Source organism: Guyanagaster necrorhizus (genome assembly GCF_019112545.1).
Source record: "Guyanagaster necrorhizus MCA 3950 unplaced genomic scaffold BT62scaffold_21, whole genome shotgun sequence".
Classification (NCBI taxonomy): Eukaryota; Fungi; Basidiomycota; class Agaricomycetes; order Agaricales; family Physalacriaceae; genus Guyanagaster; species Guyanagaster necrorhizus.
The window spans coordinates 830,132-842,911 of NW_025064900.1; the positions used below are offsets into that span (position 1 = coordinate 830,132).

At 46.1% G+C, this 12,780-nt stretch overlaps 7 protein-coding genes across 7 annotated transcripts; 1 reads left to right on the forward strand and 6 right to left on the reverse strand.

The window, feature by feature from the left end:
* Positions 1-784, reverse strand: BT62DRAFT_921730 (uncharacterized protein; the record flags this gene model as incomplete). The annotated part of the gene is made up of 4 exons (XM_043184346.1): positions 1-164; positions 451-469; positions 536-673; positions 752-784. 4 exons carry the CDS (start codon positions 782-784, stop codon positions 1-3), a joined length of 354 nt encoding a protein of 117 aa, XP_043037301.1.
* A 1,836-nt stretch (positions 785-2,620) lies between these two features.
* BT62DRAFT_1033482 (uncharacterized protein) lies at positions 2,621-3,736 on the reverse strand (the record flags this gene model as incomplete). Its single annotated transcript, XM_043178356.1, has 1 exon — positions 2,621-3,736. One exon carries the CDS (start codon positions 3,734-3,736, stop codon positions 2,621-2,623), a length of 1,116 nt encoding a protein of 371 aa, XP_043037302.1.
* A 246-nt stretch (positions 3,737-3,982) lies between these two features.
* BT62DRAFT_315543 (uncharacterized protein) lies at positions 3,983-4,590 on the reverse strand. Its single transcript, XM_043180477.1, has 3 exons — positions 4,433-4,590; positions 4,326-4,377; positions 3,983-4,274 (listed from the first exon to the last, which is right to left on the reverse strand). The coding sequence occupies exons 2-3, from the start codon at positions 4,338-4,340 to the stop codon at positions 4,017-4,019; spliced, it is 273 nt and encodes a 90-aa protein (XP_043037303.1). The 5' UTR covers positions 4,341-4,377; positions 4,433-4,590; the 3' UTR covers positions 3,983-4,016.
* Positions 4,591-7,307: 2,717 nt separating this feature from the next.
* On the reverse strand, positions 7,308-7,967 carry BT62DRAFT_902255 (uncharacterized protein; the record flags this gene model as incomplete). The annotated part of the gene is made up of 3 exons (XM_043183490.1): positions 7,308-7,344; positions 7,416-7,777; positions 7,833-7,967. Coding segments are annotated over 3 exons (534 nt in total), but the record flags the coding sequence as incomplete, so codon positions are not given.
* Positions 7,968-8,513: 546 nt separating this feature from the next.
* Positions 8,514-9,420, reverse strand: BT62DRAFT_953096 (uncharacterized protein; the record flags this gene model as incomplete). Its single annotated transcript, XM_043188254.1, has 4 exons — positions 9,107-9,420; positions 8,803-9,057; positions 8,650-8,749; positions 8,514-8,603 (listed from the first exon to the last, which is right to left on the reverse strand). Exons 1-4 carry the CDS (start codon positions 9,384-9,386, stop codon positions 8,516-8,518), a joined length of 723 nt encoding a protein of 240 aa, XP_043037305.1. The 5' UTR covers positions 9,387-9,420.
* A 1,020-nt stretch (positions 9,421-10,440) lies between these two features.
* BT62DRAFT_1078275 (uncharacterized protein) lies at positions 10,441-10,843 on the forward strand (the record flags this gene model as incomplete). The annotated part of the gene is made up of 2 exons (XM_043179374.1): positions 10,441-10,671; positions 10,718-10,843. The coding sequence occupies exons 1-2, from the start codon at positions 10,459-10,461 to the stop codon at positions 10,841-10,843; spliced, it is 339 nt and encodes a 112-aa protein (XP_043037306.1). The 5' UTR covers positions 10,441-10,458.
* A 356-nt stretch (positions 10,844-11,199) lies between these two features.
* On the reverse strand, positions 11,200-12,630 carry BT62DRAFT_902099 (uncharacterized protein; the record flags this gene model as incomplete). Its single annotated transcript, XM_043183482.1, has 3 exons — positions 11,200-11,323; positions 11,378-12,285; positions 12,340-12,630. 3 exons carry the CDS (start codon positions 12,628-12,630, stop codon positions 11,200-11,202), a joined length of 1,323 nt encoding a protein of 440 aa, XP_043037307.1.
* Positions 12,631-12,780: the final 150 nt, after the last annotated feature.

Consider the following 12,780-nt stretch of genomic DNA (forward strand, 5'->3'; position numbering starts at 1 on the left):
CTAGATGATAGTGTCTATGGATGTATAGGATGCATTCCTTTTCTCATCTCTCCTTCTCTCTGACTTCAGCTTGTCTTCTGTGAATAGATGGAAGTATGGATGCATCCAACCCACTTTGGTGATTGCTTTCCACCTGACATGGTGACACCAACAGATTAATCCAACTACAAGTTATCATAGTGGAGCTACTCAAATCATTCAAATTTCTTGATTCTGGAGCAGAAATTCTCAATGAGAGTGCATTCATGGGTTTGATACCCATCATCAAAGGAAGAGAACAAGAAGAGATGCAGGTACCAGTGGTTATAAAGGCATTAAACTTCTAGTGCTAGCACTTTCTCAGAAGCACTGTTTATATGATAATTCACAACTGTGGAGAAGGCTGAGCTAGTTGGCTAAAGTTTGCTTATTTCTTCACATAATTTGATGTTGATGGGAATACCTACCTACAGTCATAGTCTAACTTGGTCTTGAAAGAGTAGAAAGTCAGTTATTGCTCTTTGGAGAGGCTCAATGCTCAGACAATCATAGGTACTTGTACTCCCTCCTGTTCTCTTCCTTTAATGATGTGCATCAAATCTATTTCTGCTATTCCATTGAAAAGTTTCACTCCAGAGTTGAGAAGTTCAAGTGATTTGAGGAGTTCAACTGGAATGAGGAGACTTTCAGCAACCTGTATTTCCATCTGCAAAGTTTAGGTTTGAAGTATAAAGAAAAGAGCCAAAATCACACTCATTACAACCATACACACCATTGCCTGATATGTTGAAGCCAGATGAGACATGACATAGTCAAGTGAGTTGGTTGTAGAAATAGAACACCAGAAAATGCACAATAATGTATGCACTTCAGTTGCTAAAATGTATCATCATAAGATTATTATATAGCAGCTTGATCAAGATTGATCCATCTCCAAAGAGAGAAGATTGGTCCCTCAGGAATGAAAAAGTCAGTGCAAATATGATAATATATTTTATTGACCTTAAAAGGAAAGAGAGCTACCTGCAATAACTGAGATCATATATTGCAGTTAATTTTGCATAAAATAACACAATATACCAATACCATCCAGTTGAAGACATTTTGTTGATGCATTGACATGGAGCCACTGCTCTAGTGATGCTAACACCAACATCAATTTATGCATGACATATGGGCCACTTTATCAAGGAGGACTGCTGATACCACCCCAGTATCATTAGGAACATCTTGGCAATACAGAAGTTAACTTGAGTGAAATAGTGGATCACTCTGATGATGGGTCACTGGAGGCTTGTCCAATCATCCTTTCTCACTGGGCCTGCCAACTTTGCAAGCCTATAAAAGATGATACCAAGCCATGTAGACATTTTGCAATTCAGTTGTAGTAGCAATATTGGTAGATATAAAAATAGGCTTAAAAAAGCAACTGTATGAGCTGTGAATGACAGGAAAGGATGCATCTCATACCTTCTATTACTGATAACATAGTCTGTGGCTTCTATACCACACTAAAAATAATGTCCAAACTGTTGGTGGCCCACACTAATTGGTACAGCTGGAATTTAAGTGAATATATGTGGCATATGAGGAGTTAGTGATCTAAAAGATGAATCAGTCAATAAACAGGTGAAAATAATGCTTATAAGAGGCAGATATGTGACATTTTCAGCCTTGAAATGGGACTGTAGATGCATAAGCCACTGAATACACCACCAAAAAAACCATACTACATACCTAATATTGCTTAAATATTACCTTTTCACAAGCTCAGAACTTCATATAGACAGTATTGCTCTTAGAAATAAGTCTTCAAGCCAACAGAAGCCAGCTATACATGATGAAATGGGAATTTCAGTGACTATATGCATGCCAAGCAATGTACAGACAGGATCAGTCATCTATAGTAGGCTTTATAATTGCCAAAAATGATGAAATGACAGTTGCAAGACTCACAATGCAAGTTGGATATCAGTATTGAATGCAAGCAAGGCCATCCATATCATTGTCATTATCATTGAGCAATGAGACAAATATTACAGAGAGTTCCACCATATACATGCACTCAGATCATCAAGGTCCATCACATTGGGAACAGTTTGGTGACTTTCATCATCATCACATTGATGATGGTGGTAAAAGGAAGAGAGACTTTGGGCCAGGCCATATCTCTGCATCTCCATCCTGGTCAATATTAATTGCAATGGGTTGCATCTGTACCTAAACCATGCATTGGCAAAGTTCTTGACAAGTGCAGTGGGTACAGCTGATGATGCACCCTAAGGAGATGGAAGTCAATGGGCAGAATAGAAAGTGGCACAGGATGGACTTGAGAAGAATTCAAGGAAGAATTCAAGTACGAACCATCCATATATAAGTCAAATTTCAAAATATATGATAAAATCACGTCTGATTTCCGATTCCACCGTTCCTTTATGTAATGAATAGCTCAGGTAAAACACCGGTCGGGAAGTACATAATCACAACTATCCCATAGCATAACAGGCATGATAATCGTCGCTCACCATAAATTACATTCTATGGATTGATTGTTCATTTAATCAAACTCGGGGCACAAGAATACAACCAGCAAGTAAATTTACAAATCGTACAATTAGGCGAAACGCTACATGATATTACTTCAACGATCAAGCCAATTTGCAAGCCCATTAAATGCAACTTCATCATTAAAAAAGTCTGTTTTATTCAACGAGAAGAAGGTCACTCCCAATCCAGCTTCCTTCAGTTTATATACTTGCAACAAATGCTCCTTCCAGTCAGAATTAACCGGAAGGCGATAGGACCTTAAAGCGTTGGAGTCTGGAATAGACAAGACCAGCGATTTCAGCCCACATTTGTGTCGGGATATAGCCATAGGGTGCAGGTAATCGTCTTCAAATAAATATCTTACTGGAAAGCAGATATGCAGGGACAATCGCTGAAGACATGGGGCGAACGAAGGTTCTGCCAATCTTTGCACTATTTCAGTTGATGTTTTCTCGTTTACGGCAATGACGAGATCTGTGAGGGACGTAAACATCCTCATGGCGATGTCGTTAAGAACCGGTAAAGGAAGAGGCCTGTACACGGCGAAGGATCGAAGACGGGGTTTGGAGCGCTTCAACAATTCGGAGATCATTCCAAGTTCATGTACAATATCTCTGAGTTGTGAAGACTGTTGTTTAAGACAATCAAAAAGAGTCAGGTCCTCCAGTGCTGGAAAAGTACAATACTTCAGACCTGTGGGAATATCGTATCCCGGTGAAAGCTGTCGGATATTTAAATGGGTTATTTCCGGTAATGGTGCCGAAAATTTCCGCATGTCCGAACAACCGTCAGACATGCTATGGAAGGTGAACGATTTCAGTTCCGTCCCTTGCACAATACAACCATAGAAAAGGGATTTGTCAGACGTCTGGCCTAGCCCAGAGTCGAAATTGATGCTCGTGAGTTGATGAAGAGGAAGCGATAATTCGGCAAAGAAGTCGCCAGCTATTGTAACGGAGCGTAGTAAAGGAACGGAACGGAAAATACGGGAAAGCGCGGTATCAAAGTAATCTTGTGGATGATGGTTGTACATGGCAAAATACAAGCTTTCTAGCATTGGGAGGTGTCCCGAGATGTTCAAAAGGCCACGGATGCTTTCAGGACTAGAGACACAGAGAGACAGGGATTTCCACCGTTGAGATGTAGGAGCGATGCATTCTGTCATTAACGCCCATGCCTGTGGGGTGTAGCCCGAGCTCTGAATTGACATGCTAAGGGGACAATTTCTCGACAGAGAGAAGGCGGTGCGGAGGAGATTCTTCGAGTTGTATAATTCACTCCTCTCTCACTGGTATTTAGTTACATCGGTGTTCACCTTAGACCAAAGGGATGGCGATGACAACACAAGGACCCTCCATGTGTAGCATATGCTACGAAGGATGAACGGAAGTGATGTGAGACAGATCTCACTATCATCAGCTACCAAATTGAATATGTGCAACAGGACGTCAGGTGGTACGCGTCGGATAGGGGACAATAGTGATTTATTATCAGAGATCGGTCACGGTGTGATCGCACTCCTCTTGAAGACGTTGTAGAACAGATTGGATCGAAGCGATTTCCTTTTGACGAGATTGCACTTCGATATCCAGACGCTGTATTCGGGTATTGGTGGAATTGATCATGGAGGAGTCCAGGTCCAGAGACGAGAAGCCGGCACGAAGGAGTGGAAGGAGGTCCACGTCCGTGGTATGAGGTTTAATTTCATAATTGACCATCTCAAGGCGAGGAGAAGAGGATAACTTGTTCTAATAGCAAGTTAGAAGAGGTACATCGGCTTGAATGCATCCAATACATACCTCGACTTCACCCATGTTCCTTGTGAGTGTCTTGTTTACCCCTCGATAACGGCTAGGAATAGTCTTTCAGTTAACGAATCAGACGGGTTGAGAATGAAGGTGGAAACAAGGTAAGATATCCTAGAGACAATAGGGTTGCAATAGGAGATGGTGACGGTACCAAGGTACGAAGCTCGCCGGTACCTCGGCCTAAATACTTTGCAAGCGAGATGTCTCACATCCTGGTCTTTCATATGATATATGCAAAAGACGACGCAGACCAAAGAATTGCAGTCGAAACATGGAACAAGATCGGTGAATTCAGAGACCCAAACGAATTAGTACAGTATTCGAAACAGAAAACTAAATCAAGTCATCCAGCTAGAGACACCAGACTCCACACTAAACGGTGCCCCTAACCTCTGTAATATGCTGTTAACCTGAAAGCAAAGTAGAGCAGTCAAATGCCACATGCGTGAAGAAAACGTGAATGCATCAACCCGTCACCGCTCCGAGCTCGTGCAGAAATGTTATGAGCATCGAATTATCTCGGGGGCTTAGCTGCATTGACTATACAAACATGTATAAGCCAATGATTAGAGATAGCACGACGACGGCATTCACATTGCATAGGTCATGATATTCTTAGCTACGAGCCTCGAGGATGGTTGCTGGACGCCATCATGGGCTTTTTGATATCACCGTCGTCGAGACAAAACAAAGTGCGATACCATCGCTCTGACGTCCCCGACACCACATGGCACACGGCCAGACGTAGCGTCATCGATGGAGACTATCCTATCGCCATGGAGTCCGCGATATATGACACAAGGAATCGTCCCTTGGGAGCCGTATGGCTCGGCTCTCGATGGTCAACCTGTCATAGGCTATAACTTGAATAGCAAAATGTGCTTTCACACACTGCGCAATGGAAGCGAACGTGCTTGGTTCAACACATTGGCGACAGCTCTTCCTCACAGAGGGAGAAGTATTGGCGTTGTGATAATATACTTCACGTACAGCTTCCACATCCGAGAATGGTATCGTGCATTTTTGATCCCTGCGTTGATTCTTTTCTGACGGTTTGTACGAGTATACCAAAGACCTTCGGAAACTGGGCTTGCTTGGACAGCAATAAGGGCCGAGGAACGATAGTCATATCTGAGAGAAAGATCAGTACAAAAAGGTTACGTGGTTGAGCGACCAAAAGAGGTCTTGCGGCGACGAGGGCAACACCGAATTGTGAAGATGGTGGACCGCCTGAAAAGCATTAGGCAGAATAAAGACATCTCGAATCTATTGGTTAAAAGGCGGAAAACAATAGCCGAACAACGAAGGAGGTTGATGGAGGGTGAAAGCTTGAGGGTAAGCTGACCTACACAAGGCATATCAGTGAAAAACTACCGCCAGCACTTCTCCATTATCCCTCTCGGACCTAGCGATACGGTTCCAGTAATCTGTTCTGAGCGCATTGAAGTCCAAACACCAGTAAGTGGCAACACTAAGAATCCCTGCGGATAGAATGAGTTACATCATCTGTAATAACGTTGAGTACTGTGACACGAGAAAGATGTGTGTAGCGACATATGTAGGGCGGTTTCTTGTCACTGGCTTTCGACCCTCCCAGCCGGCCCGCTGAGTCTTGATTGCTAAGAGGAAGTTGGTCCTCTGAAATTCCACTTGCGAAAGGCGCGCAAAAGTAGCTCCGTAGTGCTAGCGCACTTTCTCCCCAGCACACTTTCTCCCTCCCGAACGAGCAACAATCAGCCTAAAAAGTCATCAGGAGAATCCTCCATATCAGCCTTAGGGTCTTTGGGCGCAGTGCCTTGAGGAAGTGGCAACGCTGGAGCACTACTATAGGATGCCTCTACAAAAAGTTAGTCCTGCAGCCGACCATACAAAATTCTGACTCGCCTTGTTTTCTGTATCGAACACTGGTGTCTTCCGCAGTCATTCTGATTTCACACGAAAACGAGATTTGAGGTCTAAGTAAGGCTGAGTAGCTGTACAGCGACAGTGAAGGAAAACTGGACTTCGATTAACGTCAGCTACTGCCTTTTCCCTTCAAGCTCTTCGTTCCACGCGATCCTCCTGACCCTTCCTTTATACGACGATGCTTCTGATGCTACATGTATGCCACGAGAGAATGTATGCGCCAGCCAATCATCTCGTCGTCGTCCAGCAGTGCCGTTTGCAATGACGACCCTGGGTTGTCGGACAACCATTGTCTCTCAAAGAATGCTGACAAGTCCAGTTCTAGTTCCACTGCTGGTTCACTTAATAAGAATGAGGACGCGAATTATTAATATGCACAGAAGCGACGCACCGAACTCTGGATCTGGTTCACGATATCGATTCCTAAATGTCTCTTAACTTGCAGTTTCTCGGCCCTGTCTTCTTCATCTCTTCGACCAGTGCCTCGCCCTCTAGGACCAACTAGATTTGAGATCTACCACAAACAAATATGAGTCGGGGTCGCCAATCTTGGGGTGCGAACAGTGTACGATACCCAGCTGCACATTTGGACGGAAAACCCGCCGCAGCGGTGTAAGATATAACTAATTAAATAATTAATTATTCTGCAGTGCGCTAGCACTATTTCCCTTTTTTCTCAGCCGAATTATGATGCTGATTGTAGAAAATTGAAGCGATGATCAGATCCATTTTTGTTCTTCAACTTTCTTTAAACACTGAATGTATAAATAAGTAGGAATCCAATGGAAGGATGACTAGTAGCTCTCAGTATAGGAATTGGATATACTACTAACTGATGGACTACCAGCGAGGTACTGTAATGGGGGACTCGCAGACAATCCTTGCCTTAATTCTACAAGATATATTCACGCCTCCTCTGCGTAAACCTCTCTCTTTTTTCATTGCCATACTTACAGTTATCGTATCACTATCGTGCCTCATATCTTTATCATCATAGGATCATGAAATCCAGGTCGTCCATTTATTCTCGTCTCCTCTAGCAACCTGTGCAATCTGCCTCGCTACGATTCAGTCCGCCTGCTCGCTCGGATGCAGCTCGTCATACCTACATCGGCCATCCACGTCAAAGTAAGATCACTACCACAACCGGAAATAAACAAAATGGAATGCACCCACCAGAGATAACTATCCCGATCCGTCCCGAACACCGTCGTGCACTGGACACTACCAGTCTCGCCTTCCTCTGGGTACACGCACGACACCACTGCACCCATCACATTCAGCGGCGCCGTTCCATTCAAATACATTGCCGGGTTATCATGTATATCCTGAAACAGCCCATGCGAGTCGAAGATCCCGATATGGGCACCAGGAACTTCTGGCACCAAAGCCTGCAGAATCGCGCGCGACAACGCATTCCCACTCAACACCGGCTCGCGGATAAACACGCTCCATTCTGTCGTGTTCCGCGGCCCATTGAAGTAAAAGTTTGGGTACGAGTATGGCGCATACAGGATCGTCTCATTCAGCGGGACCATCTACGCCCCGGGCCGTCAGCTGCGTTTTCTTTCTTATCGTGGTGGTAGTCCTTACATTTTGAAGCAAAAAAATCCTCGCCCCGTCCTCGTACAGTACCCGCACCCAATCTACCATACAGCCCGCCACGTCTACGATCGACGCGTTATTGCTCCCTGTCACCAACGAATACACCCCCACATCATTGGTCCCGTTCCGAGGCGGCGCGCCACTACGGGTGTACAAAAATCCGCACCAAACGTGCTCCGAACACTCAGCATTCTACGTCTCATCTTCTGAATGCCAGAACACTCGGGGCCCAGGAAAAGAGTACAAAGGCACGGTCTCTATGAAGTGAAGATCGCGATGTAGCTGGCAGATTAGTTGTACTGGAACCGTTCCTCTTTGCAGGCTCGCTGACGCAAGACCCACAACATCCAAGCGTGACAGTAAAAGGGCAACGATGGGTTCAGGGCTGACCCAGGGTCAAGTGCAGCTTCATGCATCTGTTGCTATATCCAACGACCCTTGTACGTTTCATCTTGAGCCCAGGTTGTTTAGGGAGTCATGAGCTACATCGCCTGTAGATACATTGAGTACTGTGATACAAAAAAGATGGACGTCGTAACAAACATGATGTAGCAGTATAGCTTCTTGGCTCGCTAGGTACTGGAAGAGGGGTCGAAGGCAGATAACAGTGAATCGCATAAAAGTATGTAGCTTTGTGATGCCAGTCCTCTCTCTGTCCCGACGAGCAATAATCAGCCTAAAAGGCCATCAAGGAAATCCTCCATATCCGCCTTGGGGTCCTTTGGCGCAGCGCCTTCAGGAAGCGGTAACGCTGGAGCACTGACGTAAGAAGCCTCTGAAAAAACTCAGTCCCACATCCTACGACACAAAATTCTGTGACTCGCCTTGTTTTCTTTCTCGAGCAGTAGGGGCAGTAGGCTTCTTCCCGAGTCGTTCGGATTTGGCACGAAAACGAGATTTCAGGTCTAAATAAGGCTGAATGAATGTACAGTATCGTTATTATAAAGGAAAACCGAACCTCGATTAGCGTCAGCTACTGCCTTTTCCCTTGACAATTCATCAAGCTCGTCGTCCCATACAATCTGCTCGACTTTTCCTTTGCGCGACGGTGCCTCTGACCCTATACCACGGGAGGATATATGCGCTAGGGAATGATCTATGTCATCGTCGTTATCGGGTGGTATTGTTTGCAGCGACGACCCCGGGTTGTCGGACAACTTTTGTCGCTGCAGGAACGATGACAGGTCCACTTCTGGTTCGATTATTGGTTCGCCTAGTGAAAATCAGGACGCGAATCAGTGATATGCACGAAAGCGACGCACCATCGGAATCGAGCCCTGGGTCTGACTCAGCGTATCTGTCTGCATTGGTGCCCAGATGCCGCTTGGAGAACTTGCGCTCCCTCTCGGCCCTCTCTTCATCGTCTTCCTCGACTGCTGCCTCGTCCTCTAGGACCAGCCGTTGGTGGAATTCCGCTGGTCGACCATATCCACGCCCTCGACCACGAGCACGTAGGTATTTTCCTAAGCCACCCCTGGATTTTCCTCGGCCTCTACCACGACTGGCACCGGTTGTCGATGCGGACGGACCAGGTTCTGACATCGGTTTAAAATGGTGGTAAGAAGCAGAATATTTGTTTATTTATGTATGTAATTCTTCCGTATGTAAACTCTTTATGTACACGAAAGCAACACGAAAGTTGCCTTTCTCAGATTCTGAATCTCTTACTCAGTACACATGAATTCTAGTCCATTATGCATCAATCTCAACACTACGCTCTCCAAGATGGCTCCTACCCCACATCTCATACTCGTTCCTGCAATGATGATCCTGACGGCTCTTGTTAAAGGAAGAGAGCAGGAAGGAACCCAGGCTCCTCTGATCTTGAGGGATGGAGTTGACTTTGTAGCATGAGTCTCGTCAGACGTCATCACCATAATACTCATTGCCGATCTTGATCCAAGCTTCTATACAATAATCTTATGGTGATACATCCCAGCAACTGAAGCGCACGCATTATTGTGGCATCTTCCAGCGTCCAATTCCTATGACCGACTCGCTCAACTCTCCTCCCATCCGCCTTCGTTCTCTCACTTATTCCAGATGACTGAGTTTTCAGATGACCATATTGATTTTTTTTTTGCAAGATATGTCGGAGACAGGTTTCAAAGCATACCTGCTGCACGACATGCAACCTCCCTTACTGCTCCTTGACATGTCTTCACTCCCCCACACATGGTGAATGTTTTAAAGGAATGAAATCCAACGAGATGTCGGCGTAGACCCGAATTTGAAAGCGGAAGAGTGGAACAAAAACACCTGTGGGAGATGATGGTGGGAAAAGGACTGCTCGCCGCCACAGATTCGGTCCACCAACGTCAATGGAAGATTTTCAGTCCGGCATTCTCATCGAGCTAGTTGAGGGAAGTCTTTGAGTGCGTTACGTTACGGGCTATCGGGTCAAAATTGAAGTCCTGCTTGTATGATGGAATATTACGCTGCTGATATACTTCACTTGATAGCTCTGCGGAAAGTTTCATGAACTTGTCAGTCAAGGACCGAAGGAATAAACCTATTTCAATGAACCAATAAGGCCGCACTTGATATTGTTGGACTAAGCAACTACTCTAGAAACAAAGGCAACAATTTAAATATTGCTTTCTGTATCTTTCAGATGCCAATCGGCGCTCCCGACGACAGTTCGTCTGAGATGGCAGACATCCAAATCTACATTGTATACTTTCTATCTTCTCCTACTCGCCGTTATTCGTTTCTGATTCTTAATCTCAGTACTGCGCTCTCAAAAATAGCCTCAACGCCTCTTGCGATTCTCGTTCCTGCTCTTTGGAGGTTCCTTCCAAATGGGATATTGTCCATCATCAATAGAGTACCGAACAAAGAGATTGAGATTCTAGGCCAGTTGAAAAGTATAGCGAGGCGTAGGCGCATCAGGCACTCACGAATATCCCTCGGGGCATTTCGAGGGATACAGTGAATCTCCTAGCTATATGCTCCTCCTCGAGTCTGTCCTGCATATGCCTAATCAAGAGTGCCTCTAGCCGTTCCATAGGGATGGGGGAGAATTTTTTTTCATACCGTTTTACTGACGCCCTTTTCAGGGCCGAAAAAGGCATTGCTAAAACAAAACCTTTTAAGGTTTCATTTTTACCAGCTCAAATGCACTGGCCTTTGCTGTGCGATATAACGCGCCGGTATATCGAGAGGTCTCTTCGCGTTGAACATCAATGGAGAGCGTCTAGCAGGCGGGGGGAAATGGTATTCCGGTTACCGTTGATAGGGGGGGACGCAGTCGAGTCACTCTCCATGACAAGAAAACTAAAGAATACATGAACATGATACACCATAAAATAATTAGCAATAATGCGCCCGATAACAAACCAGAGTATATCCTCCATCAAAACCTTCCGGCAACACGCTCCTCGATTATCTGTGCGACCGTTGGTCCATGGACCGGAATATTGTCTCCTTGAAATCCTTCGGGGTAGCCGACGACAGGCTCGTTCGGATACGTGCGATAACTAGTCCTCAGCGTCAGTGTCAAACAGACTGAGATAGATATAATCAATACGGACGTATTATTCCACACCGCGACATGCGACATTCCGAGCGCTCGCGTCGTCCAGTGATAATCGTGTGCAAATCCCCCAGGATAGAAGATCTCAATGACCGTGGACACCCTCGTAGGGGGCATGAATAGAAGATGCGTCAGTCCATTTCCATGCACTCCAAGGAGGATCGTCGTCCGGGCCGCAACATGTAGCTGAGCATCCCTCGACATGCGCTCAGCCTGTATCACATTGAGTTCCCAGCCTTCTTCCTTTTTCCTCTCAACCAATTCTTGCAGAGCCGTTACCAACGAGTCATGCGCCTCATCCGTGAGCCTCCTCCTCGGAGTACCCTGCCGACTGATATACGTGATGACGGCCTTATCCGGCATCGGGAGGTCGTCCCCCTCCCACCTGACGACGTCCAGACCAGCGAACTTCAACACAGACGCACGAACGGGTTCCCACCACCCACCAACCGTGAATCCCAATACCCCAGACCGCTCGCGCATGTACTCCCACGCCTCAGATGCAATCCGCTGCGTCTGACTCCCGCACAGCACACCACGATGCGCCGCGCTCCGATCAGTAAGGAGAACGAGCGGGAAATGCCATGCACGATCAACAGACGAGCCTGAAGTAGCTGCTATTCGGTCCGCCCAATCCCGTCTGTCTTCAATGGCAAGCGAGGGGAACGCTGCGCGCAAAAAGTACGCGTTGAATCCAGGGTAGTCGCGCCATCCGTTCCCATCACTATTGGCGAATATGAGTCGGTCCAGTGTGGGTGGGGCGGCATGGGTGAATTTCGCAGAATTGGTATTAGCAACGGAAGCTGCCGGGAAGGCCCCGTACCAGAAGGCTTGCACGCCAAAGAAGAGCTCAGCGACGAAGTGATAGAAGTGTCCTAGAAATTGACTCGGTTCGTTGACAAGCAGCTAATGAAAAGACTTGAAAAAAAAAACGACATGAATGCGTTTTGAGAGACGTACCGTATTCCCATCCACTGTCGATACGCGATTCCTTGCCGCTCCTCCCCAACGTTGCTGAGCCTCTAAAGGAGTAATATAATTCATATGTTGCAAAGTCGGCTCGCGCAATGCGACATTTCCTGGTGTGTTCTCTGAAGGTAGGCCAGAGCTGGTTATTAGACGGAACTCTGGAAAAGAGCGATTCGAAGAGAGAAGAAATAGGGTGCCGTTAGACATGTACAGATTTCGGAAGAGCGTCCATCCAGGAGCATGATGGATGATGGACGTGTGTGGTAGATCGCCATGGACCATCTGCGATGGCATCGAAGGTTCCGCAGTCATCATAGCAATTTCGCCCGGTTGGGCCATCATTGGCGACACATCCTCTGCCAAGATAGGAGCCTGAAAAGGCGTTTCTGGAATATGCTGGAGGTGGTTATTGATAGTAATGATATTCGAGTC